The 27,918-nt window shown below is 33.3% G+C and overlaps 1 protein-coding gene across 7 annotated transcripts in view; it reads left to right on the top strand.

Annotated features, from left to right (window-relative positions):
* The window catches only part of GAPVD1 (GTPase activating protein and VPS9 domains 1), an 83,001-nt gene that overhangs the window by 14,642 nt on the left and 40,441 nt on the right, over nt 1–27,918 (top strand). For 6 of the 7 annotated variants that reach the window (XM_074293084.1, XM_074293083.1, XM_074293086.1 and 3 more), the window contains exons 2-7: nt 11,436–11,652; nt 12,452–13,295; nt 17,027–17,113; nt 17,575–17,709; nt 19,432–19,621; nt 25,455–25,615. In XM_074293084.1, coding sequence (XP_074149185.1) covers nt 11,468–11,652; nt 12,452–13,295; nt 17,027–17,113; nt 17,575–17,709; nt 19,432–19,621; nt 25,455–25,615 — 1,602 coding nt within the window. In that variant the 5' untranslated portion in view covers nt 11,436–11,467. Of the gene's footprint in view, nt 1–11,435; nt 11,653–12,451; nt 13,296–17,026; nt 17,114–17,574; nt 17,710–19,431; nt 19,622–21,204; nt 21,286–25,454; nt 25,616–27,918 lie in introns of all 7 variants that reach the window. The other variant, XM_074293090.1, reaches the window with a different exon arrangement.

Raw genomic sequence — 27,918 nt, forward strand, 5'->3', positions numbered from 1 at the left:
TTTAAAATTTTTTATTCCAAATCTAGTGTCCTTTTTTATTACATGTTTTGTTGTTTTTCACATGTTTTATTTGTATCCAATTCTTTGAGACCTCTTGGGGTTTTCTTGGCAAAGATACTGGAATGGTTTGCCATTTCCTTCTACAGCTCCTTTTACAGTAAGGAAATTGAGGCAGACATTGTTAAGTGAGTTGCCTACAACCACACAGTGAGTGTTTAAGGCCAAATTTGAACTTGTTTTCCTGACTCCTGGCCCTGTGTTCTATCTGCTGTTCAATCTGTTTAAATCTGGGCTATTACCCTTCTGTCCTCAGCATGCTTGTAGGCCACAGTTGGCATAAATTTACTCAGGGAATCCAAACTTCTTTACAGTGAGTAATTTTAAATTGATAGTGTGTAGACATATAGTCCTTATCACCCTGTAGCTACAAAATAATAACTTTCATTTATATGGTACTTAATTTTTTCAAAATATTACCCCATAAATACACTTAGATTTTCTAACTTGTCCCATTGTATTACATGATTTAGACAGGGCTTGTGTTCTTAACTTCATTTTATAAAAGAGGAAACTGAGGCTTAGGAAGATTATGATTTTTCCCCAAAGACAGAGCCAGGACTAGAAACCACAGTTCTTTGCACCTAGCTTGGTGGAGGGTTTTTTCTCCCTCATTAGATCTGTATGGGTCTATTTACTGTTTGTAAAATGAGGACCTTATATTAGATGATCACTGAGGTATCTTTTATCTTTAAATCATATGGTTTTGACCGTGTGTCTAACCACAGAGTCATAAAATCTTTAATATGGAAGAGACATTGGGAAACCATATAAGAACTCTCTTTAACAGCCCTCACAAATAGACTTTAAATTCTTTTAGTGAGTATGGTCCAGTTACATTGGGATATCACAATCTTCTTTTCAATAAACCTACTTATTTGGAAACCTTTCCTTACATTTGTTTTTATTTCTGACTTCTATAATCACCAAAAATTATCTAATTCCTTTTCTATGTGACTATCAAATAATTGAAGCCAACTATCATGTCCTCCTTCTTGTTAAACATAACCGCTTACTTCAGCTAATCCTTGATCCATATATAGTATGATCTTGAGACTTTTTACTATTATGGTTGTCTGCCTTTGGATATTCTCCAGCTTAATCAATGTCTTACCTAAAATATGACACCCAAAATTGATCAAAGTACTATATAGTACTGTGCAACTCTCATCTCCCTGCTTTACCTTGAGCCTGCTTGTAAATCCTTTTTTGAATATGTTTTTGTAATGTCACAAAATAGTTGAAACATTTTAGTGCATTATTATGCTAATAACTTCTATACAGTTAACATCTTTGGATTAAAAAAAAAATCTTTGGATTCAGATATTTTGATTCACACATTTGGCTGATTCATTCTTTTTACAATTAAGTTGGATTTTAATATAATAATTGTATAATGTTGGGTATCTTTTTGTGAGTAATAGTCATAACTCACATATATTACTTTATATATATTTTAAAGACACTTTTTGCACAATAACCACATGAAGGGTTATAACAGTTGAGGAAACAGAGTAGTGGACCCTCAAGCCATTTTTTTGTTGTTATTTCTAACTAGTACTTAATTATTTTGTTTGCTTATTGTGGTTTTTTTTTTTTTTTTTTTTTTTTTTTTCCTGAGACAGTTGGGATTAAGTGACTTGCCCAGGGTTTCACAGCTAGGAAGTGTTAAATGTCTGAGATCTCATTTGAACTCAGGTCTTCCTGACTTCAGAGCTGGTGTTTTATCCACTGCGCCACCTAGCTGCCCCTTGCTTATTGTTTTTTAAAGAAGAAACAAAGTTTATCCTAGCTTCCTCAAGGTGGGAAGTGAGAGTTTTCTAAGAAATATCCAGACAGTTTTGAAGTATTTTGAAGTATTCAACTTTTACTGTTTGTCTTTAAAAAATTCAAGATAATTTTATAAATGCTGATTAACATTAATATAAAAATTTGATGAAGAGGAGAAAGCTATTTTACTGGCATACTTTATCCCTTGTAGGAATTAGATTTAGTTAGAATTAACTGTGGGCTAATTTATTTAATAGATAGAAGCCTATAAAATTCTTGAAAGTTGCACATTCCCACTTTTTATCTTTTATATTTGAAATAAACATTCTTATATCATCTAAGCAGTCTGGAGAATGTAGGTATTCTCACTCTAATAGCATAATCTTTGTTGGTGAGGTGAGTCATCAGTGAAAGGCATTGCAATATAATGGAAAGAATAGTGTATCTGGAGTCAGAGGACCTGAAAAGATTGGCCTATATCACAGGTCAAACTAGCAACCCTGACATGCCAGAGATATCATTAGGAAATATTTAACAAAACTAATAAAAATGTAGTAGGAGATAATGCTAATTTGTGATTTTTCTACATCAATATGTAGCTGCAGTAGTCCATTTCCATTTGATGTGGACACTACTGAGATGACCTTAAGTCTCTCGTTTTAGCTTTAAATCATTCTCTCATCTTATGATCAGGATTAAGAGTTATAAAATATCCTAGAAATTTAGCTCTTACTTGTATAAGAATCTTTTGTAGGAGGTATAACCATAGCCTCTTTTTGTTGTTGTTTTAGTTTTATTTTATTCTTTTTGCCAGGCAATTGGGGTTAAATAACATGGGCAGGGACACATAGTACATCTTGTGTCTGAGGTCATATTTGAACTCAGGTCCTCCTGACTTCAAGGCCAGTGGTCTATCCACAGTGCCATCTAGCTGACTAAATCATAGCCTTTTTTGGAGTTGGAAGGGACCTCATCTGGCCAAACAATTTAAGTCATAAGTACTGAATACAGTACCCCAAAGAAGTGGTTATTTTAGCATCAGCTTGATAGGGAATTCACTAGCTCTCCCACATTATATGATTTTTATATTCTATCTCTCTGAATCAAGTTCTTATTAATTTTTGGATGGAATAGTATAAAATATTTGCCTTAGCTCCATCAGGTAAAAACCAGCTAATTTTCCTGTTGCATATATTTCATTAAAATGTGAGAAGAAAGCTCATGTTTGTGTGTCGTATTTCTATTAATCTGTTCATTCTTCTCTGAAAGCTTGTTTATATTGATACTAAAGGAGGTGTTCAGAATTGTGCATTGTACTGTAGATACAGAGAAAAGTACTTTTGGATTTTATAATGTTGTATAATCATATAATGTTAGACCCAGAAGGGACCTTAGTCTATCTACTTCTAACTCCCTCATAGTTAAGAAAATTGGGGTTTTAATGCAACCTAAGATAATATAGTATCTCTTTTGGCTACCATTTTTCTGTTGACTCATAGTGAACTTGCAAATAACTAGTACTTCCTGATATTTTAAAAACTAAATTTTTCATTAAAAATTTAAAACTGAATGTTAACAAAAAGCTAAATTTGCCTAATAACTTTAAATGTTAATTAATTTCAATAAATAAAGCATCAAAACTTTTTTATTATAGCTTTTTATTGACAAAACATATGCATGAGTAATTTTTTCAACACTGATCCATGCAAAAACTTCTGTTCTAACTTTTTCATTCCTTTCCTACACCCCCTCCCGTAGATGGCAGGTAGTCCCATACATGTTAAATATGTTAAAGTATATGTTAAATACAATATATGTATACTTATACAGTTGTTTTGTTATACAAGAAAAATTGGATTTAAAAAGAAGGGAAAAATAATCTGGGAAGAGAAACAAAAATGTAAGCAAACAATAAATGCTATGTTGTAGTCCACACTCATTTCCCAGTGTTTTTTTTTTTTTTTTTTTTGCTGTGTGTAGCTAATTCTGTTCATTACAGATCAATTGGAACTGATTTGGATCCTCTCATTGTTGAAGATAGCCACTTCCATCAGTACTGATCTTACCATTACACACCTCTCAGATTGGCTAAGATGACAGAAAAAGATAATGACGAACATTGGAGGGGATATGGGGAAACTGGGACACTGATGCATTGTTGGTGGAGTTGTGAACAGATCCAACCATTCTGGAGAGCAATTTGGAACTATACTCCAAAAATTATCAAACTATGCATACCCTTTGATCCAGCAGTGTTATTACTGGGCTTATATCCCAAAGAGATATTAAAACTTTTTTAAAAGTCCTTATAAAGGATATTTGTCCTTTCATGCTTATTTATTGAAAAGCAACCTGGTATAATGGATATAGTACTGGACTTCAATCAAGAAGTCCTACGTTCCAGTCTTGTCTCATATACTTATTAGAAGGGTGATCCTCGGAAAATTACTTAATCCCTCTGAACCTCAGTTTCTCCATCAGTAAGATGATGATAATCACACCTATCTGATACAGTTGTTGTGAGACATAAAAGGGATGATTTTGTAAAGTACTTTGCAAACCTTAAAGCACTGTTTAAATGTGAGTCATTATTATTATCATAGTTGGCATGTACTCCATTTCTTTAAGAATAGAAGTATTTTTTGAAGTTTTTTTCCTTCATTCTGACTGCTTCCTAAACATGTCTTTATCTTTTATATGTGATATCTGTTTTGTTTTTTTTAAACAAATGCAGGATTATATAGATATCCTACTGGTCTAGCCTTTCACTATCTTTTGGATCTTGAATCTCTTGTCTTTTGTTAATTGTATTTTCCTAGGTTTTATCAAATGAAAATTTTGTAGTCTCCTACTTTCCTAGTTTGAGTTTTCCAAGATGAAAAGATACACACACACACATACACACACACACACACACACACACACACACACACACACACACACACAACCAGGCATTTCTGGAGAATACTGTAATTGTAGAAATAACTTTGAATTGAGGTAGCTGTATATTAGGATAAATGTTTCTGTTTTTAATTTCTGATAAATCATTTGAAATTGAAAGAAAGCCTTCTTTGATCTTGTTTAAGATTTGTTTACCAGATATGGATTAACAGTAAATAGGGAGGATGAGTTTTTATTGTTACAAAATGTTAAGTTACAGTGTCTAAGGACCTTTCTTTGAATTTTTATATTGTATCTCTTTGAATCAAGCTCTTATTAATTTTTGAATGGAATAATATAAAATATTTGTCTTAACTCCATCAGGTGAAAACCAGCTAATTTTCCTGTTGCATATATTTCATTAAAATGTAAGAAGCAAGCTCATATTTGTATGTCGTATTTTTATTAGTCTGTTAATTCTGACAAATTGAGATTGAATGACTTCAATTTCCATTGTTAAGATCTGCCCTTACTGGACCAGAAACTCTGGAAATAACATACCATATTTAAACTGCTGAGAATTATATAGAGGGGATTTCAGTACTGATGCTAATTTGTATTAAGTAGTAGTATTAGCATTATGTATTAAGTAAGTATATTAAGTAGTTCTGGAAGTATCTTTACACTTAGATCCTTCAAATTTGAGATTTCTCCCACTTAAGACAGTGATCTATAAACAGTAGGCACTTAAGTTTCTTGCTAATGTTAGCAAAGAGGTAAATAATTGGCTTTTTATACTTTTAATTTTAATTAAATTTGCCTCATGATTTGTTAAGGGTTTTGTAAAAGTTAATAACTTATACTTCTATAAGTGATTTTTAATTTACAAAATACTTTTAACACTTTTGTAAAGTAGGTGGTATGAATTTTGTCATTCTCATTTTATAGATGGAGAAACTGACACTCAGGAAGATTTTTATTTTTATTTTTTGTTTAAAAATTTTAAATCTCAAGTAAATGAATTGCAGTGCATAAAATGTAGCTACATCATTTCTGTTACTGAAGTACCTTCTTTTATCTTTTTTTTTTTTTTTTTTTTTTTTTTGGTTAGTACTTCTGGCATTTCTTTTGATATTGTTATTCTTCTATTTGCTATAACATATCTGCCACTGTTTCCATCTTCAGTACATGCCTTTGAAATATAAAGTGGTCAATATGCTATACATTGATGTCTAATTAGATGTTTCCCCTTTCACTAGAATAATTTTTGTTGTCAAAATTTCATTCTTTAAGGCATTCTTGAGTTTACTTCCCCTGTAGAATGTTAATCTACTCTATCTGTAAATTATTTGAAACAATTCTCTCAAAATCTAGAGTGTGCATCTATCCCTGGCTTTTCTCTTCTTCTCTATCATAAATCTACAAATGGAATGGTCATATTTTCCCAAAGTTCTCATCATTTCTATTTTGTCACTTTGCCACTAATAGGTCAGAATCAGACCCAAACTATTAGTTCTACCTGTTCTTTTGAAAAGCAAAATCATCATAGAAGCTTACTAATTTGTTTTCTGCTGTGAGCAGAGATAGCTCCAGAAATGGTCTTAACCTTCCATTATTACAGTATCCTGCCACAACTTTCTGATGTTCAGGAAGATTTTTAAACTGTTGGCTCATGTGATCAGAAAGTTCTAGAGCCATGGCTTAAAATGTGGTCTCTTGATGCTAGTAATTATAGTAATGACATTGTAGCATTGACAGTTCAATTCAACAAACATTTATTGCATCCGTCTTGTATGTACAGTACTATAGTAGGTATTGCTGATAAAAAAATGATAAAATCTGCCTGCAAATTTATTTTCTGTTCTAGAGGATAAATATAGGTACTAAGTTGCAGAGAACATACTGATTTGTATTGATAGAGGAAATTTCAGAGAACATCCCCTTAATTATGAAATCACAGTTCTAGCCCTTATCCCAATAATTTGTTCACAAATAAGATCGATATAAAGCTTCATGTGAAGGTAAAAGGAAATATTCTAGTCAGAGTGATTTAGGAAAATTTGAGATGGGAGAGAAATATTTTAGAGGGAATTAAGACAAAAATTCATAAAAGAGGTGATGGTTCACCTGAACATTGAATGATTTTAAAAAGGGGAATTGAGTGCCTTTAAGGCATGAAGATGGACATTGATTCATGGGCAATGGCAAATCAAATCCAGGGAATAGTTTATTGTCCAATTCAGTTGCAAGGTATGATGCGGGAAGAGGAGTAGTTGAAATGTCAGGAAATTTGGTGTCAGATTGTAGAGCCTTAAAATTATGTGATAAGGTACTTTTGTATTTTACCCTATAAGCAATTAGAGATGCACTGAAAGAAAGTTTTGGAAAGATAATATGGTAGAAGATTTTATTTATTTATTTATTTGTTTGTTTGTTTGTTTGTTTGTTTGTTTTTCTGGGGCTGGGGTTAAGTGACTTGCCCAGGACCACACAGCTAGGAAGTGTTAAGTGTCTGAGACCAAATTTGAACTCCGGTCCTCCTGAATTCAAGGCTGGTACTCTATCCACTGCACCACCTAGCTGCCCCTATGGTTAGAGATTTTAAATTAGGAGGACAGTTTTTGCAGCTGTGTGAAGGATAGATTGGATTAAACAGAGATTAGATTCAGGAAGACAAGTATAGGAGGGGACATATGCAGCAGAATGCAAGCAAAGGTAGGATAATTGGAATTTGGCAACTTATGAGAGAGAGAGAGACAAGAGACAAGGAGACTTGTGCACACACACACACAAAGAGAGTAGTTTTAGCTGATTCTAAAGGATGGAGTCTAGGTGCATAGGAGGATAATAATGTCATTAAGAGACATAGGAAGTTTGTGGAAAGGGCATGTTTATGGAGGAGGATGTTTAGTTTTAGTCTTCTAGTTAATTTCTCTACTTCCATATTTTTTGCTCTTCAAATCCATGAATAATTGTTTTTTTGAGAAAAAAGCACAAACTTTTCAAACTTACTGCTTCTGGGGTAAAATAAAAACAGCTTTCTCTGGCATTTAAAATCCTTCTCAGTCTGGTTCCATTCTGACTTTCTGGACGCATTGCCATTTGCTCCCTTTTACTCATTTTAATGATCCCGCCATACTGGACTATTTAGTATTCCCTCTTGATGCTCTTTCTTCCATCTTGCATAGGCTGTCCCATTATATTTGGGGTGCTCTTTCTTTTTATCTTTGCATCTTAAAACCCCTAGTTCCCTCCAAGGCTGAATTCAGCCTCTTTAAGAATCCTTTCCTGATTTCTCTAATTATTCCTACCAACTCCATATAACATCATGTTATATAAATTTTTTTTTTAAATTTTTTTTTTTGAGGCTGGGGTTAAGTGACTTGCCCAGGATCACACAGCTAGGAAGTGCTAAGTGTCTGAGACCAGATTTGAACTCCAGTCCTCCTGAAGTCAGGGCTGGTGCTCTATCCACTCCGCCACCTAGCTGCCCCCCATGTTATATAAATTTAACAAGTATATATCTCATGTTTACTTATATACATATCTTCCAAATAGAAGAAGGTCATGAAGGCAAGGACTATCTCACTAGCAAATTGCCTGGTACATAGTAGGTATTTAATAATAAATGCTGACTGCTTGGAGCACATTGATGTAGAAGAGACTAGTAGGCATTTGGATTTATAGAAATGAATTTCATGAAAGAGAATAAGATTGGATATATATAACTATATTTAGAAGAATTAGGGAATTTCAGAATTTCAAGGGATCTTAGAGATTCAATCCAATCTGTATCTGGACAAAAATCCACCCTTCATTATACTCATAAGCCATAATCTAGCATTGCTTTAAAAGACCTGTATGGGGTGTTCAGGAAGAATTAGTGCCTCTGATGTGAGGGTTTGCTGAGCCTTTTTCTTTTTCTTTTTTTTAAATTATTTTTTAAATTAAAGTTTTTTATTTACAAAACATATGCATGGATAATTTTTCAACATTGACACTTATAAAACCTTCTGTTCCAAATTTTTCCCACCTTGCCCCCTCCTCCCCCCAGATGGCAGGTAGTCCAATACATGTTAACTATGTTATGATATATGTTAAATCCAATATAGATATACATAGTTATATAGTTATCTTGCTGCACAAAAAAAAAAATCAGATCTAGAAAGAAAAAAAAATCTGAGAAGAAAAACAAAAATGCAAGCAAACAATAACAGAAAGAGTGGAAATGCTATGTTGTGGTCCACACTCATTTTCCATAGTCCTCTCTCTGGGTGTAGTTGATTTTCTTCTTTACTGAACAATTGGAACTATTTTGAATCATCTCATTGTTGAAGAGAGCCACATCCATCAGAGTTGATCATCGTATAATCTTGTTGTATTAAATAATGATCTCCTGCTTCTGCTTATTTCACTTAGCATCAGTTCATGTAAGTCTCTCCAAGCCTCTCTGAAATCATCCCACTGGTCATTTCTTACAGAAAATAATATTCCATAACATTCATTTACCACAATTTATTCAGCCATTCTCCAATTGATGGGGAATCCATTCAGTTTCCAGTTTGTAGCCACTACAAAAAAGGCTGCCACATTTTTGCACATGTGGGTTCCTTTCCCTTCTTTAAGATCTCTTTGGGATATAATCCCAGTAGTAACACTGCTGGATCACAGGGTATGCATAGTTTGATAACTTTTTAATCATAGTTTCAAATTGCTCTCCAGAATGATTGGATTCATGGAAGGTGGATTTCAAGGACCGAGTAGAGAATTGATTTTGAGGAAGCAGATACAGCTATTATAGATTATGGCTGGAAGTTGAGAAGTATTCCAAGATAGTATCTTGTGGGGAAGGCAGGGTCAAAGGAATTTTTGTTTTTAAGTATAACAAAGACTTGAATATATTTAGAGTCAGTATCAAAAAAGCCAGGCAGAGATTGGAATTTAGAGAGTGAATAAATAATTAATTGGACAAACTCTAGAAGTAAATGGAAAGGGTTTTTTGCCTTAGCAAGGAGAAGAGTGTATGAGATATAGAATAAAAGAGAAAGTACTCTATGAAGTTGTGGAATAGTTTTGAGGTATGAAACAGCGAGAGATGAGCAAATAAGCAAGTATTTCTAATTTATAAATAAAGAATTTGTGATTAACCAGAGGTCATGTGAATTATCCATAATTCTATGATAATTTGTGATGTCTAGGTATTATATGTCTTGAATCTGGTCTTCCAACTCCCAAATTCAATGTTTCATAAGGAAGGAAGGAAAGCAATAAGTATTTAGTAAGCACCTACTGTGTGCCACACTGTGTTAAAGTGCTTTATAAATATTATCTCACTTGATCTTCACCACATTGGGAAGTGGGTGCTATTATCATCTCCATTTTACAATGGCAAATTGAGGTTAAATGATTTGCCAGGATCACTCTTAAGTTTCTGAAACTTAGTTTGAACTTTGTGACCTGTACCCATTGCTCATCCATTGCACACTAGCTGCTTTATTTAAACAGTAGCTAAAACAAATCAGATTGGTTGATTCATACATCAGTGTTTACACTGATTATGGCTTGGTAGAAAGAATACACTGGATATATAGTTAAAAGACTCAGATTCAAATATTCATTCTGCTATTTATTTAGTCTGTGACCTTTGGCAAATCATGTAATCATTGGGTTTCTATTTATTCATCTGTAAAATGAGTTGTTAGATCATCTCAAAAGACCTTTCTTGTTTCAAGTCCTATGAGTCATTTGTCTTAGGATCTGACCAAACTTTCCAAGTCTGAGATTCTGTGATTTGCACAATTAAGATATAGAGCTCAGTGCATGGATTTAATTTAAATTTTTTAATCTTTTAAAAAACTTTTTTGAGGAAATTTCTAACAAAATTGAAAATGCACCAGATAAAATGAGTGTGTGTGTGTGTGTGTGTGTGTGTGTGTGTGTGTGTGTATACAAAATGGGTGTGTATATGTGTGTGTGTATATAAAATTCCTTTTCTCTTTTATATAATTCATATTACTGTTGTTTTTGTTGTTTGCATGTCTGGCCTTTCATGACTCCATTTTCTTGGCAAAGATATAGTGGTTTGCTGTTTCCTTCTTTAGCTCATTTTACAGTTGAGGAAACTGAGGCAAACAGTTGACTATGTCACACAGTGTCACACAGCTAATAAGTCTGTGGGCCCAAATTTGAATTCAGGAAGATAAATCCAGACTTGGTATTTTATCCATTGCATCACTTAGATGCCTCTCTGCAATTCATAGGTTAAAAAAAAAAAAATCTCTGATGAACTCTTTTTTTTTCTTAGTAGAGAAGAAAAGTTAAGCAAATTTTTCAGTTTATTAAAAAGGTTTTGTATCTTAAAGTATTTCGTTAATCTTTTTGTTTTTATGTCACTTTTGTTTCTGAATATATCTCTCCTCTATCACCTACCTAATGAGCCATGTTCAGTACAGAGTAAAAAGACAGAACAAGAAGTTCAGCAAAACTAATTAATTCATCATCTAACTCTGATAAAATGAGAGGTTCAGTGACTTATACAAGGTCACTAAGTAGAAGAGGTAGAATTTGAACTGTGGTCTTTTATGAACTGTGGATTTCCAATTCATTGCTTTTTCTGCTTCAATATGCAACTCTTCTATATTACACTTATTTTGAGAAATATGACCTGGCTAAAAGTGTTAAATGGCAACTTAACTTTTTAAAAAAAAATGTATCTGTTTTCTCTTTAGTGTTCACCTGTGTACTTCTTTCACATTTGAAGATGGTGAAGTTGGATATTCACACTTTGGCTCATCACCTGAAGCAGGAACGACTCTATGTAAATTCAGAGAAACAATTGATCCAGAGGCTAAATGCAGATGTACTTAAGACTGCTGAGAAGTTGTACCGCACAGCATGGATTGCCAAGCAACAGAGAATCAACTTGGATCGGCTTATCATAACAAGGTATAAATGTAATTGAATTCTTAATATTTATGATAGACAGTAATTCTTTTCCACTTCTAAATTCATTGTACCAAATGAATATCCTTTAGACATGTTACCAATATTCTTTTATCAGTATCAAGGTGGCTGTAGCAAAACTGGTTGTTCCATGCTAGCCTAGAACTTGTGCCCTTCTATTTTATTATCCCCTGGAACACATATGCTTGACTTATATAATAAAATTGCTCACATCCCACTCTACATTCATTAAAAAAAAATTCCCATGAGATTGCTTACCTCTTCTTCAGTACTTGCTATGTAAGGTTTTGATTTATTGGCAAATTTTTATATTCTATTTTATATGTAGAAATATTCCTTTTTTGGTGTTTACTAAATTCAGAATTAAAAGAAATCAGCAATAAAAGTTCACATAGGCTTAATTTGAATTATCTCTTTCATTTCTTAAGTGCACAAAGCAAAATGAATAGTCTAATTTTTCATAAGTAATAGTTAATGCCCAGTATTGTTTTAAGCAATTCATAAATGCTTGTTGGTTGACTAGTGATTAATTTAAATTCAGCTAATATCAGAGAGAATAGCTGTGTACAGCAGCTGTCAATATTTCATATTATTTTCTTTTTAAACCACACTTGATGACATGTAAGTTCTACCCCACCACCATTAGGTATATGGTTTTATTTATTCAAATGCTAAAAGGCTTAAATGGTTTTAATAACTTCAAATAATCTTTTTTGATAAATGGAAATATTACTCACCTATTTCATTGGGATGTGATGTGTATTTTATGTGTGTCTTTTAGTGCTGAAGCTTCCCCTGCTGAATGTTGCCAGCATGCCAAGATCTTGGAAGATACACAGTTTGTTGATGGATATAAACAGCTGGGATTTCAAGAGACTTATTATGGAGAATTCTTAAATAGGTTAAGGGAAAACCCACGACTCATTGCCTCTTCTTTGGTTGCAGGAGAAAAACTGAACCAGGATAACACTCAGAGTGTTATCCATACAGTTTTTACCTCTCTCTATGGCAACTGTATCATGCAAGAAGATGAGAGCTACCTCCTTCAGGTTTTGAGATATCTGATTGAATTTGAACTCAAAGAAAGTGACAATCCTAGGCGTCTTTTGAGGAGAGGCACTTGTGCATTTAGCATTTTATTCAAGTTATTTTCTGAAGGACTCTTTTCTGCCAAACTCTTCCTCACAGCAACATTACATGAGCCAATTATGCAGTTGCTGGTTGAAGATGAAGACCATCTGGAAACAGATCCAAATAAATTGATTGAGAGGTTTTCTCCTTCCCAGCAGGAAAAGCTTTTTGGAGAGAGAGGATCAGAGAGATTCAGACAGAAAGTCCAAGAGATGGTAGACTTGAATGAATCCAAACTGGTGGCCTTGGTGAACAAATTTATAGGCTATCTCAAACAGAACACATACTGTTTTCCCCATAGTTTGCGGTGGATTGTATCACAAATGTATAAGACACTTTCTTGTGTAGACAGGCTTGATGTAGGAGAAGTAAGAGCAATGTGTACTGATCTCCTCTTGGCTTGTTTCATTTGCCCTGCAATTGTCAATCCAGAACAGTATGGGATAATTTCTGATGCTCCCATAAATGAAGTGGCAAGATTTAATTTGATGCAGGTATGTATTTTCTGATAACTTTCACAAGGCATACAATCTTACATGGATTTATTTTTGACGTGATTATTTCTAAGAAATATGAAAAAATTTATGATGACACCTACTAATATTTCTGTAGTGCTTTATATATATATATATATATATATATATATATATATATATATGTATATATATATATATGTTATCATTTATTCTTTATCCTAATCCTATTAGGTGGGTAGCTAGCTAGCATTTATATAAAACCTTAAAGTTTTCAATGTGCTTTACAAATATTTTTCATTTTATTTTTATAACTATCTCAGGAGGTAGGTGCTATTATTTCCCCCATTTTACAGATAAGGATACATTTTACAGATGGCATACAGGTTAAGTGACATGTCTAGGATCACACAAATGCTAAATGTCTCTGCCAGTCTTTGAAAACTGGTCTTCTTGACTTTAGGTCTGTATTCTAACCATTACATTAATAGCTAGCATTTATATAAGGTGCTTTAAAGTTTGTAGAGCTCTACACATAAATTATCTCATTTGGATCTCACAATAATCCTTTGAAATAGATACCATTATTATCCTTGTTTACAGATAAAGAAACAGAGTTCAAGAAAGATTAAGTGACTTATCCAGGGTACCATACCTGAGGTGGTACCATAAGTGGAAGAGCCCAGAATTTGAGCATAGGCCTTCTGATTTCAAATCTGGTTTTCTTTTTCCCTATTATATTATGATGTAAGAAATCAGTACAATTTATTTGGCAGTACTCTGAGATAAAATATTATCTCAGTCATCTCTTTTACTTAAATTTTATCCCAGTTTATTATTTATTATACTTAAAAAGTGTTGTGATTTCATCAGTGTAGTTAACTGTCACTATTATAAGTCTTGATATGGCTTCAAATCCTGGCTCTGACACTTAGTAAATATTACTTCCTTGACTTTGGACAAGTCATTCATTAACTTCTCTGGACCTCTTTTTGTGTCTTTTCTTTTTCAAGTGTATCTATTGTAAACAATACCATGTTAGAGTTAGTTTCTAATCCACGCTGCCATTTGCTTCCATTTTGTGGGTGAGCTCATTCCATTCACATTCACAATTAGAATTACTAATTATGAATTTTCTTCCATGTCGTTTTCTTTTATTTCTTCCCTTTTTCTTTTTATCCTGTCACTTTTCAAAAGTCTTATTTTGCTTCTAACCAGTTATACTGCCTCTCTTAATCTGTCCTCCCTTTTATCCTTCTTCCTCTTTCCTCTTTCTCTTATCCCCTTTGCTTCCTATTTCCCTATTGGGTAAGTTAGATTTCTATACACAATTTAGTATGTATATACTTCCCTCTTTGACCAAATGACAATAAGGTTCAAGTCTTGCCTGTTCACACACCCATTTTTCCTGCTACTGTAAAAATTCTTTCTTGTGTGCTTATGTGAGAAAGTTTTCCCTGTTTTACAATTTCTCCATTCTCTCTTCTTTTAGTGCATATCTTTCTCTGACCTTTTCCTTATTTTTTGGAGATAATTCCAATATAATTGACTCAGATCCATTTTCTCTGTCTATATAAGCTTATTTTAAATGTTTTAATAATGATAAAGTTTTTTAAAAGAGTTACATGTATCATCTTCCCATATAAAAATATAAACAATTTAACCTTATTGAGTCCCTTCTGAGTTCTCACTTACTTTTTCTTTTTTATGTTTCTCTTGAGCTTTGTATTTGAATGTCAGATTTTCTATTTAGCTATGGTCTTTGATCAGGAATGCTTGAAAACTCTCTATTTCATTAAGTGTCTGTTTTTCCCCTTTAAGTATTACTTTTGCTGGATAAGTGATTCTTGGTTGTAATTTTAGCCATTTTGCCTTCTAGAATATCATATTCAAAGCCCTCTACTGCTTTAACTTGAAAAACACTAAAACTTGTGTGATCCTAACTACGGTCCTGCAATATTTGAATTGTTTCTTTCTGATTGCTTGAAATATTTTCTCTTTGTTCTGGGAGATCTAGACTTTGGTTATAATCTTAGAGTCTTTTCCATGGTTATTACTTTCAGATGGTCTAATAAATTTTTAATTTATTTTTTGCTTTTTTGCTGAGGCAATTGGGGTTAAGTGACTTGCCCAGGGTCATATAATTAGGAGGTGTTAAGTGTTTGTGGCCAGATTTGAACCCACATCCTCCTAACTTCAGAGCTGGTTCTTTATCCATTGTGCCACTAGCTGCCCCCGGTCTAGTAATTCTTAAATTTTTTCTCCTTGATCTATTTTTTAGGTCAGTTGTTTTTCCAGTGAGACATTTCATATTTTCTCCTATTCTTTTATTCTTTTGACTTTGTTTTTCTTTTTTGATGTATTTTGGAGTCATTAGTTTCCAGTTGCCAAATTCTAATTTTTAAGGAATCATTATTTACTTATTTGTTCATTTTTGCGAGGCAGTTGTTAAGTGTCTTGGTCTTTCATGCCATATAGCATTTTACAGTCAAATTCTTTTTTTGTTGTTTGCTCATTATTCTGTCTTCTTTTTTTTTTTTAACTTTGAACTTTATGTTTAAGTTGAGCTCTTCTCATTTAAGGATGGTGAATTACTGTTCCAAACTTCATGCCTTTTTCTACTGCTGTTTTCAGAGCTAAGTGTGGAGGTCTGCAAGTTTTTGATGCTTTCAAAATGGTATAATCTTGGGAGAGGTATGGTTGCTGTTCTCCTGGTCTGTATTCTGGTCTTTCTAGGCTCCTTTCTTTGCCATGAAACTAGGACCAGGGCCCTTGCTCCCTTTTGACTGACCCCAGTGTGCTTCTTCATCCTGGAACTATGGTCCAGAACTGCATATATGGGCAATAGAATTGCTAGTTAGCACCAGCTGTATACTCAGTTCCAGCAAGAAGTACCTGTAATTTTAATCTTTCTGTCAGGTTGTCCAAACCCCTTATTATCTGGTGAAAACTGCTGAAGCTGCTACTGTTGCTGCCATGTGGGTGTGTGCACTGAACCTGCTTCTACCCTAGTATTACAAACTTTTTAGGCAAAAAAAAAAAAAAAATTTCACATTCACCTTTTGTTGGCACTGCCATTCCAATTCTTGATTTGAGGTGTTATTTTAAAGTTGTTGGAGGATAATGTTGAGAGTTCTGGTGAGTTTCCTCTCCTCTGTCATTTTGGTTCTAAGATATCTTCTCTAAAGTTGATATTTTTAATCCATGTCTAGGACTTTAATTGAATTTCATTTGAATTGATTTTATATTTGATGCTACAGTTTATCAAGATCTTTTTAATCAATGTTTAAACCTCCAGTATATTAGCCTCTCCTATCTTCATCTGTCATCTTCATACTTCATTAGCAAGTTGCCTATGTGTTTATTCAGTTCTTCGATTAAAAAAATGGTAAAAAACACAGAGTCACACACAGATCTCTGGGGCATTTCACCAGACTTGTCAAGTTGATTTCAACTTATAGTCAATGTATATGGTTTTCTAATTCTATTTTCTTAACTTTTCTTTCATACAATTTTGTATTGATCTTTTTTTAAAAATTTGTTACAAGGTCATAAGTCATAAGATTTAGAGCTGAAAAGTACCTTAGACATTAGTTTAATACAATTTCTTTATTTTTTACATGAAAAAACTAAGGCCAAGATATGGTCAGTGGGGTTTGAGGTCACACAGGAGATGCCTTGCCAGTCTAGATTCATTAGTGGAAAATGTCTTGTTATACAGCATACATCCCTAATATTGTTTCTAATTGCAGGTTGGCCGCCTTTTGCAGCAGCTAGCAATGACTGGCTCTGAGGAGGGAGATCCTCGAGCAAAAAGCAGCCTTGGTAAATTTGACAAAGTAAGAATATAAATGTATTTTATTTTTAGGAGTTCTAATCCTTTGATTTTTAAAAATTGTTTGTATAGTAAAAGATCCTCTTATTTGTATCTGATCTAGATTATATTAGAGGTTAGTGGATGGAAAAAACCATTTTTAAAAGTTTCTGGCTCTGCTATTTAAAAAGTTAGATTGGAGCAACTTGAAGAAGGTAATAGAATCATAAAAAAAAGTACTTTTATAAAACTTTCCTTTTCTTTTTATATAGAAGTACTTCATTTATAAAACAGTAATTGATATTATATATAGAAATGTTAAGCCCATATAATAGCATAAGTTTTATATATATATTTCATATGTTGACACATAGCATTTTTTAGTTTTTTTATAAACTATTTGAAGAAGTACACTTTGTGCCATTCCTCTAAATATTGTTCAGTAATTCTAGTGTCAATATTTAATTGAGCTCTTTTCTTCAACAGAGTTGTGTTGCTGCCTTCCTTGATGTTGTAATTGGTGGTCGGGCAGTGGAGACTCCTCCAATGTCTTCAGTTAACCTTCTAGAGGGGTTGAGTAGAACTGTAGTGTATATGACCTACAGCCAGCTCATCACTCTGGTAATGGCTTTGTTTTTTCTTAGAATTTGTGATATCAATTTATAAATTGCTTTATAAATCACAAGTTGTATGAAATTGACCTTAATTCATTCAGTGTTTATTAAATGTCTCCTTAGTGACAGGCACTGAATCAGAGATAATGTAAATAAATCATTGCCATCAAGGATATTACCCTTTATTGCAGGAAAAATCAACATGTATATAATTTAGTAAAAACAAAAATTAGTACAAAGTAATTTCAAGGTAAAAGAGCTTCCAAATAATTGACAGGGATTTGGGGTAGAAGGTATCAGAGAAAGCCCAAAGTAATTCTGGAGTTATGTTATCAAGGAAATGAGAGAGTTTTTGAGGAAAGTCCAAATATGATGGACTCATATAAAAGTACAAGATGAAATGTTGTGTCAATGGAAGAGTGAATAGACCAATTTAAATGGAGTAGAGAACAAAAGAAGGGGAGTTATGATAATTAAAATTGGGAAGAGAGGCAGGACCAGATTATGGAGGGTTTTAAAATATACTGAGAAACTGATATTTTATTTTAGAAGCAATAGGGGGCTATTGAAGATTTTGAGTGGTAGAAGGTATCCAGGTAGTCAACTATTCTTATGAATTTTGATACTAATTCCTACTACAATAGCAGAAGAATTATATATTGAATAGAGATTAGACTGATATTTTTTGACTATATTTCTCTGGATAAGTTAGCTTTCTTAGTGCCTTGGCAACTATCTTGAGATTGAAAGTTGCACAGTAGTTGCCTTTCTTCATCAGTAAAGGGAGTTTTTGTTTTAGGATTTTCTTATAACAATGAAATTATAAGTCTGGAACAACAAATAATTCATTTTTAAAAAATGTAACAGGCATAGGTAATAATAGGAATTGTCCAATCAATGTCCTTTATTGATTCCATGAAAATTCAGTTTAAAATCAGTGTCATGACATTTTAAGATGAATGTCGTGGCAGTTTTAGAACTTTTTGTCACAAAAAAGTTAGAGGGGTCAGTAATATATAATATGGTGTGCTTTAATGCATACAAGGGAAGGCCCAGATTTTAAGTGAAATACCTGAGATTTGGAAAAATACAGATTTAGGGTGAAAAGTACAGTTGTCTTCATCTTCAAAGAGAGGAGAGATCAGATACAACTGTTTTTAAGTTGCTAAAGATCAGTGTGTGTGTTGGTGGGAGGAATGTAGCAGATCGCGTCAAGTGCATAGTTTTCAGACCAGGACCATAAGTTTTATAAAATACGTGATCACTCAAGGGGATCTGGTCAGTTTTCCACCTATGATTTCACAGACAAGGAAACAGAAAGGATTGACCAGTGAATTAAATTACCAATTTATTTAATATGGAAGTTGCCAGAAAAGATGGGAAGAGGCGTTAGGAGGTATTAGGTATTGGAAAAGGGCTATTTCATACCAGAGATAATCTGCTATAACTGAGCCATAAAAGGTTTTGAAGACTATTTTTGATTATCAAGGATTATATATTATATTTGCCATTAGCTATTATTTTTGTATCTCAGGTTCTCAGAAGAAAGATATTATATCAGGATTTTGAGCCATGGTAATATGGTCTACTTATAATGTATTAATGATTTTATATAGTATATTTTATGTATGATTTTTATATAGTAGAGGAAGTATTATACAGTTTATTATATAGATATGTATATGAAAAAGGTATTAAAATGCTGACTAAGAATTTATTCCTTTTGCAGGTTGGTTTTATGAAGAATGTCATGTTGGGTGACCAATTGAGAGAAGATAGAATGGCTCTTGAAAACTTGTTGGCAAATCTTCCCCAAGCTAAGCCAGGAAAAAGTAACAGTTTGGAAATGACTTCGTATAATACACCTCAGTTGTCTCCTGCGACTACTCCAGCTAATAAAAAAAATCGCTTGCCATTAGGTGAGTATAGGGTAGTAAGGAACATCATCTAGACCAGCTTTGTTTGCATTTCCAAGGCAGTTTCACAAACATTTATTGAACATCTTTGTGAAAGACACTATAATTAGTATTTGTAGTATTGTATATATAAGATGGTTATGGTCTAGTGGGTAGCATGCAATTAACTCATTTAGGCATTCCCTGACCAATGATATGTATTAATAATAATGAAACTCTGTTGTGTAGTTGTAAAATCCTATTATAAAGTTTTGTGATCATTCAAGATAGAGATTTAGCATTTAGTGTCCTGTAAGTCACCTGAGTGACAGTATATTTACTGTCTCCCTTTACTCATTACTCCTCTGGAACTTACGGTCCTTGAAATATTTTTTTGCTCCATTCCACTGCTAAACCAATTAGCAGTGTTAAATCGGATTGTGCCAGCAAATAAAATAGTAGACAGTAGAGTATGATGATGTTTTTATTTAGTATTTCTTCTTTAGCTGTTGTGTTTGCTAAAGCTGTGGTACAGTCAGAAGAATTCTGATTCTAGAGTCAGAAGAGAATGGTTTACCATAAAGTCTGACTGATAAACATAAGCTGGAAAGTCTTTTAAGTATGGCTCTCCTCAGGGCTTTATGTGTCTACAGTCCAGGGCCAACTTAGGTAAGGATTCTATACTTCTCTGAATTTCAGAAAGTTGGCCCTTTTATGATGATTTTTTTTTTTTTTTTTACTTTCTTTTGGTCTTATTACCTTGTCCTCCATGAGGTGGAGGATTATTATCTGAATTGGTAGAGGGAAAATCCACACCGATGAAACAAGATTTTCTGAAGCTGAAAGTAGTTTTTTTTTATTTTATTAGTTTATTCTAAAACACTAGTATGAGTTTTACTTCTATCAATGTAGATCCTAACCTCTAAACATTTTAGTAGACTGTTTTCTTGAGCCTCTATGGTTATGGAAGGGGAAAAAAATCATTTCCTGATGGCCAGTCTTTTGATAATAGGCTTCAAGGTAATAGATTATTGGTCCCTGGTTTTGAGCTTCTTCCATGTTTGGCCTTGCTGGAGCTTGTGTTGACATCAACTTTGTAAGTTGCAAGGAAGCATTAGAAAATTACTGAAGTAAAATAATAATAATGATTGCTTATATTTGTAGAACAAATTTTATATTTTACAGATGAAGAAAATGATTTTATGATTTGCCTAATATCATACAAATAATAGTATAGCTAAATAGTGAAATTTGCAGTATCTAACTGGATTGCCTACTTTTTCCATTCTATCTATTATTGTGTTGCATTAGCACTTTGGTAAGATTAGAATATTAAGAGCTCCTATTCTTTAAAAAGGAAGAAAGAAATGATGTCTGTTCATTTGGAGTTAACCATTTTGATAGCTTATTTCAGTGTACCAATTTTCATTTGGTGTACTTTAGAACTATTTTAGGGTTAAAACTAATATAAATTTTTTTTAAAGTGGTTCCCCATAACTCTTTTATGAAATTGATATCAGGTCATTGCATTTTATTTCACATTTCTAAAAATGTTTCTGTTGTTCAAAGGGTTGATTTTCTTTCTGTTTAATGCTGTCGAACCCCAGGACAACAGTTAGCAGCCATCACTGCATGGGATCCCTCAGCCACCAATCTCACAGCTCACATTACTCTAGTAACCCCATTTGGTGGGTAATAGGCTCTATTTCTTCTACTTTAAAAAATTATTTCACAAAATTATGCTTCATGTGCATGTGTTAATTTTTTTGTGTAAATGGCTGTTTGAGATTTAAATATTTTAAGATCTTTGTGGCATTTGTCCCTGAAAGTTCACATATGTGATTTAAGCAATGTATTTTAGTTGAATTCATTTTTCTATGTCATTGTATTTATTTTGTACCTTTGTGAAATAAATAGAGGGGAACTTGCCTTCTTTTGTAGTGCAAGTTTTAAATTTGATAATGTCAAGATTTATTTTTTACTTACAAAATAATGATTATTTACTGCTATGACATCATACATGTAAGAGAGACATAACTTACTTAGATAACACTAAGTTCTTTTTTTTTTTTTTTTTTTTTTGAGGCTGGAGTTAAGTGACTTGCCCAGGGTCACACAGCTAGGAAGTGTTAAGTGTCTGAGACCAGATTTGAACTCAGGTCCTCCTGAATTCAAGGCTGGTGCTCTATCCACGCGCCACCTAGCTGCCCCTGACAACACTAAATTCTAACAAAGGCTGAATCCTAAATTGAAATACCATTAGGATTTGCTTGGTTAATTAAATATTCTGAATTTTGAAATAGAAAGTGCTTTTTTTATGCCCTTGACCAAGATTTACACCTAAACCATTTCAAAGAATTTTAGAGCTGGAAAGGATTTCAGAGATTCAACCTGTACTTAAACAGAAATCTCTTCTCTAGCATTCTTAAGAAGTCATTTGGGGTTTTGCTTGAAAATGATCCTACAACTTCTAGAGGTAGCCCAATCAAATTTTGAATAATTCTCTTTGTTAGAAAGATGTTCCTTAAATGGAGCCAAAATCTGTCTCTCTGTAGCTATCCTTTTGCTCTTAGTTCATCACTTTGACTCCCAGATGAATAGGCAAAAATCTGGTTTCCATTTGACAGATTATATTATTTAATTTGTCAATGTATTTGGCAATGTATTAAGTTAGTTTTCTGCTTAATTTCTATTCCCTTACATTTTATGGTGAAAGTAAGGTAGCTGTTTAGCAAAGGGATATTAGAAAATCTTTGTTTTTAGTTGTCTATGCTTCAATATACTGCATAAGAAGCATTGGAAGAGGAGTTTTGTTTGTTTATAGTTTACTTATTATGTTTAATTTTATAAAAGAAAGTGATTTTAGGGAAAAAAGTTGACAGTTACCTTGTGAAGAGTAGTTTGTAAGTTTGACATCTGATATCCTTTAAACCTTCAATTTCAATGAATTACCCATCAACAAAGATAATCATGAAGAGGATGAGTAACAAGTTGTCAGTAACGTGGTAGAGATAATTTCTATTTTAAGTAAAGGTTGGATTAGATCATCTCCAAGAATACTTCTAATTCTTAATAATCTATGATTACATTATAGTATTGACCAGTAATTTCCAAAAGAGCCATTAGATTCATCAATTCAAGAAGCAGAGTAGATCCTGGTTTTACTTCTGGGAGCCTACTTGATGTACTGGTAATCAATTTTTGGCTTATAGGAGAGAAAAAGAAAAAGGAGTAGTTGCCAAGTCCCTGAAGATTTGGATTCAACAGGAAGTACAGTCTTTAAGTTCAAATATAGTAAAAAAAATTTCCTGCTTATATTTTTAGGCTTCAATTAATCCTCTGAGAGAATTTATGAAGAAAGAGGAACAGAGGAAGCTCTCTCCTGGCCCCTTTCTTTTCTTTTTAAATTCTTACTTCTTTGTCTCTTAACTCCCATGAATTTCAACTATCATTTTTGTGTAAATTACCTTTAAATCTATACAGTCAGGTATCTTTTGACCTAGTTCTCTATCATATATGCTCCAAATGGCAGTTCTTTGGGCATCTAAAAAGTCAACTTGTCCAGAGCGGCACTTTTCCTTCCCTCCTTTTGACTTTATTTAAGTATCCCAATAGTTATACAGATTTGCAGCCTTAGAATCCTGTTCTTTTTGTTTGTTTGTTTGTTTGTTTTGTTAAAGCAATATGGGTTAGGGGTTAAATAACTTGCCCAGGGTCACACAGTTAGGCAGTGTTAAGTGTCTGAGATCAGATTTGAACTCAGGTCCTCCTGACTTCAGGGCTGGTGCTCTATCCACTGCACCACTTAGCTGCCCTATCCTGCTAACTCTTAATGCCTTTTTGCTCCCTGTGCCCTGTCGGTTACCAGATTATTTTGATTTTGTTTCTACTACGTCCCTTTCCTCCATTCATACAGCCACTCTATTGTTTCAGGCTTTGTCACTGCTAATGTGGATTATTATGATAACTTCCTACTTTGAGGTCTCTTTCTCTTTTCACTTCATCCTCTTCATAGCTACCAAAATGTATTACTACGTTACTGATATTCTCAAGAAACTTCTGTGCTTCCCTATTGCCTCTAGGATAAAATAGAAATTCATCTGTTTGATATTTTTTAAAATGCATCACTCAAAATTTTCAGAGAGTCAATCAGGATTAAGTGACTTGCTTGAATCACTAGTAGTTATCTGAGGTCAAATTTGAATTTAGGTCCTCCTTACTCTAGAGCTAGTGCTCCAAACTTTACCATCTGGCTCTATTTTCTCTTTTCAGGCTGATTTTACACATTACTCTATAAAATATTTCAGTCAAACTGGCCTGGTTCCTACATTCCCATATAAAACATTACATATACTTCCTCATCTTGACCTCTGAAATTCTGAAAGACTCAGCTTATGGAACACCTCCTACAAAAGGCTTTCTCTTTTCCCTTATTTTTTAGGATGCTGTTCACCCCTCCTTGCTGAGGGGTGACTTGACTTTGTTGTTGTCTTAAAAGTCTTTGGTGGCTGTAACAATAGCTGGCATGCTAGAGTTACTTAACAAATTCTTGTTGAATTTAAATGTGAAAAAGCAGTTTGACAAATTTCTGCTTCTATACAGTTTATAATGTGATCTTTTGACAATTCCTCTTGGGAATAATGCATGCATTATTTCAGTTTTATTGCTGAGAATACTGAATCTAAAGGAAATAAAATTATTAGCCCATGGCCACAGGGCTAATGGGATAGAATCAGGGCATAAACCTTGTTTTGATTCCAGTTCTAATGCTCTTTTTTTACAATACTATTTTACCTAAAGTTTAGCTCATTTGTGTCATTCCCTTCATATTCTCAGTAGCTCTCTGTTCTGTACTTTCTAAGTCAGTTACCGTGGAGTCTTATGTATTATCATCTATGTTTGTACCTTATTCTTCTATTAGAGTCTGAGCTTAAATTACATCTAAATTTTCTCTCCCTCCAAGCCCAATATATAGTGTTCTGTCCATTGTAAAAACTGAATTATTTATCAGTTTCTACCTAAAGCTAATGTTCATATTTTAGGAAGTAGAAGCTAATGCAGAGGTGTTTTTACCATCCCATATTCATATTGAATGTGAAACAAAATCTGTTCATTTCAGTACAACAAACGTTTATTGATCATCTGCTGTGTTGAGAATTCTGTGCTTGACGGAGAGTACAGAATTGAGTTAAGACATAGTGATAGTATAGAATTGCAAAGTAACTTAGACATCTTCTAGTCTATCTTTTTTGCTTTTCACATAACAGAAATTTAAGGCCCAAAGAGGGAAGATGACTTTATACAGGTTACTCAGGTAGAAAGCAGCAGACTTGACATCTTAATCTAGGTTCTCTGAATTTGAGACCAATATTCTTTCCATCAAACTATATTTCTTGGTGACATTTTGGGGCTTGCTGTCATGGCAGCTTGTGGTGTGAGAGGGGGCTAATACATAATAGGAATAATTTATATTATGTAGTAATATTTGACTGAGTGCTTTGTAAAAGATGAGTTTCATATTTTAGGTTTGCTATTTAAGATAGTATTTTTTTTGCACTGGCATCTTCTATTTTGAATTCCATTTTGTATTATTAGAAGTTTCTATTTAAAATTTTGAAAAAGGAGTCAGTAATGTTATGAAAAGAATATCAGGGCAATTCTACTTTCATGTCACCCATAAGCTATATTTTGTAGTTTGGCCACTCTTTTTTTGTGCATGTGCAAGCATTCTATATTAAGTTTATTTTGACCTTTTATTTGTGAATCTTTTATGTTATTTTAAAATTTCACTCATCTGTGAGCCATTTCTATTACTTAAAAAATTTCTTCAAAAGTTGTATTTGAAATTTTTTATTAGCAACTCGGAGCAGAAGTCGTACCAATATGCTAATTGACCAGCACCCAGACCATGATGGATTTCCCCAAGAGACAATTCCGGAAGTGCAGCCAGAAGAAGTATTGGTCATTTCTTTGGGGACAGGTCCACAGCTTACTCCAGGCATGATGTCAGAAAATGAGGTATGACTATTTTGCTGAATATTAGGTATAGTCTCAATGTTCATAGTAATAAAAATTCCTATTTCTATAATGCTTTTAGGTTTTCAAAATATGCATTTCAATCATCTGTAAAATATCCTGGGAAGAACCTGAATTATTACTTTTTATATAGGAAATTGAATTTCTTAGGTAAAATGATTTGTCCTTGGTCACTTAGTATTAAAGCTAGACCTTGAAATAGGTTTGATGACTCCAAATTCTTTTCACTGTGCTTTGTAATTTTATATTCTTCATTTTCACATCTATTTTCCTTAAGGGGAGTATGCTTCATGAAGAATTATTTATTATAAGCATCTTACTTTGTTGGTTTTGACAATTCAAATACTTTATAAATTTAGCAAGTAAAGGTACTGATGTTATCAGTGGAAGGCCCTAGTTTGAGTTTGAGTATTAACTCTGTGACTTTCTAGCTTTGTGGCCTGGTGCAAGTTTCTTTGATTCAAGACGAGGGTTTGTTCTCCTCTATCAACTGCATCTTTTGAAACCACTCTAAATATCTAGTATCCTTTTCAAGTCTCTGTGAGCCTGTGAATAAATAGGCAAAAAAGGTTTTGTTTTGGTTTTTTTGCAGGCAAAGCATATCAGTCATGAATTTTTATTAAGAATTTATTACCCAGAGCAGCTAGGTGGCGCAGTGGATAGAGCACCTGCTCTAAAGTCAGGATTCTGAGTTCAAATCTGGTCCTAGACACTTAACACTTTCTAGTTGTATGATCCTAGGCAAGTCACTTAACCCCTATTTCTCTCAGCGGGAAAAAAAGAATTTATTACTCTTAAAAAAGATGTGTGATTTTTGTAGGTGAGGATGACCTTTTAAATAACTGACTGGGTTGGTCTTTAGGAAAACATGGTCTATCTCCGGACTTGTATGAAACTGGTATACTTGTTCACTAATATGACTTTCTATAACCTAGAAAAGGATAAATTAAGGCTCTAGTTAGAAAAAACAACTTTTAAAGAAATAGAGAAGTCTAGAAGTGGAACAGGGCAACGAGATGATAGAGCGGATAGCATGCTGGAGTCAGGAAGCCTTATCTTCCTGAGTTCAAATCTGGCCTCAGACATTACTAGCTGTATGACTGTGGGCAAGTCACTTAACCTTGTTTGCTTCATTTTCCTTATCTGTAAAATTAGCTAGAAATGGCTAACCACTCCAATATCACTGCCAAGAAAACCCCAGTTGGAATCACAAAAAATTGGACACAACTGAAAAACTACTGAATAGCAACAGAAGAGGAATGGGTTGCTTAGTGGTTTTTTATTGCTGAGGTTTCTGACAGGGCATTTTGGATGTGGAAGTTAGTTCTTTCTGAGCCTCAATTTCACTGTTTCTAAAATGAGGGCAGTGGGGGCAACTAAATGGCAAAGTGGATAGAGCACCAGCTCTGGGACAGCTAGGTGGCACAGTGGATAGAGAACCAGCCCTGAATTCAGGAGGACCCGAGTTCAAATTTGGTCTCAGACACTTAAAACTTCCTAGCTGTGTGACCCTGGGCAAGTCACTTAACCCCAGCCTCAAAATAAATAAATAAACAAACGAATGAACAAACAAACAAATAAATAAATAAATAAATCAATAAATAAATCAATAAATAAATCAATAAATAAAATGAGGGCAGTGACTTATATGTTGCCTACCTAAGAGGCTTATTATAAGGAAAACATTTTATAAAACTTAAAGCATTTTAGCAATGTATTATTGCAGATAAAGAAAAAGAAAAATTAAGTAGATTTCTTAGAAGATTGTCCAATGTAATTGTTTAAAGTATATTTGATAATATAACATGCTGGTGCTTAAACTATTAGCAATTCGTTATTTAAATGTAGATGCCCAAAATGACCTTTTTTTGGAATTAAAGTTCTTATTTTTATGAGATAAAGTGGTATTCTTCATCCTACATATTTCCAACATTTGCCTGGAAAAGAAGATCCTTTTGGTTCAAATTCTAGTTGTACTTTTATTATGTTGATTGATTTTGAATAGGTCAGGTAATATTTTTTAAAATGGACATCTGATTCAAAGAAGAGTCAGGAGGATTGTGGTGAAAACTAATAAAAATATTTTGAATATGCTTTACAAATATAAGATATTTTATAATGCATTTGATTAACATATAGAGTTTAGGAGCTGAGGTTAACAGTTAGTAATATATTGAGCCTTCATATTTGGTCAGATTCTGTAAATCTAAGTGCAAACTCAACTCACACCAAATCACAATGCTTTCTGTTTCCAAGGAAAAATTGGAAAAGTTTTATGGTATCTC

This window comes from Sminthopsis crassicaudata, chromosome 2 (genome assembly GCF_048593235.1).
Source record: "Sminthopsis crassicaudata isolate SCR6 chromosome 2, ASM4859323v1, whole genome shotgun sequence".
NCBI lineage: Eukaryota > Metazoa > Chordata > Mammalia > Dasyuromorphia > Dasyuridae > Sminthopsis > Sminthopsis crassicaudata.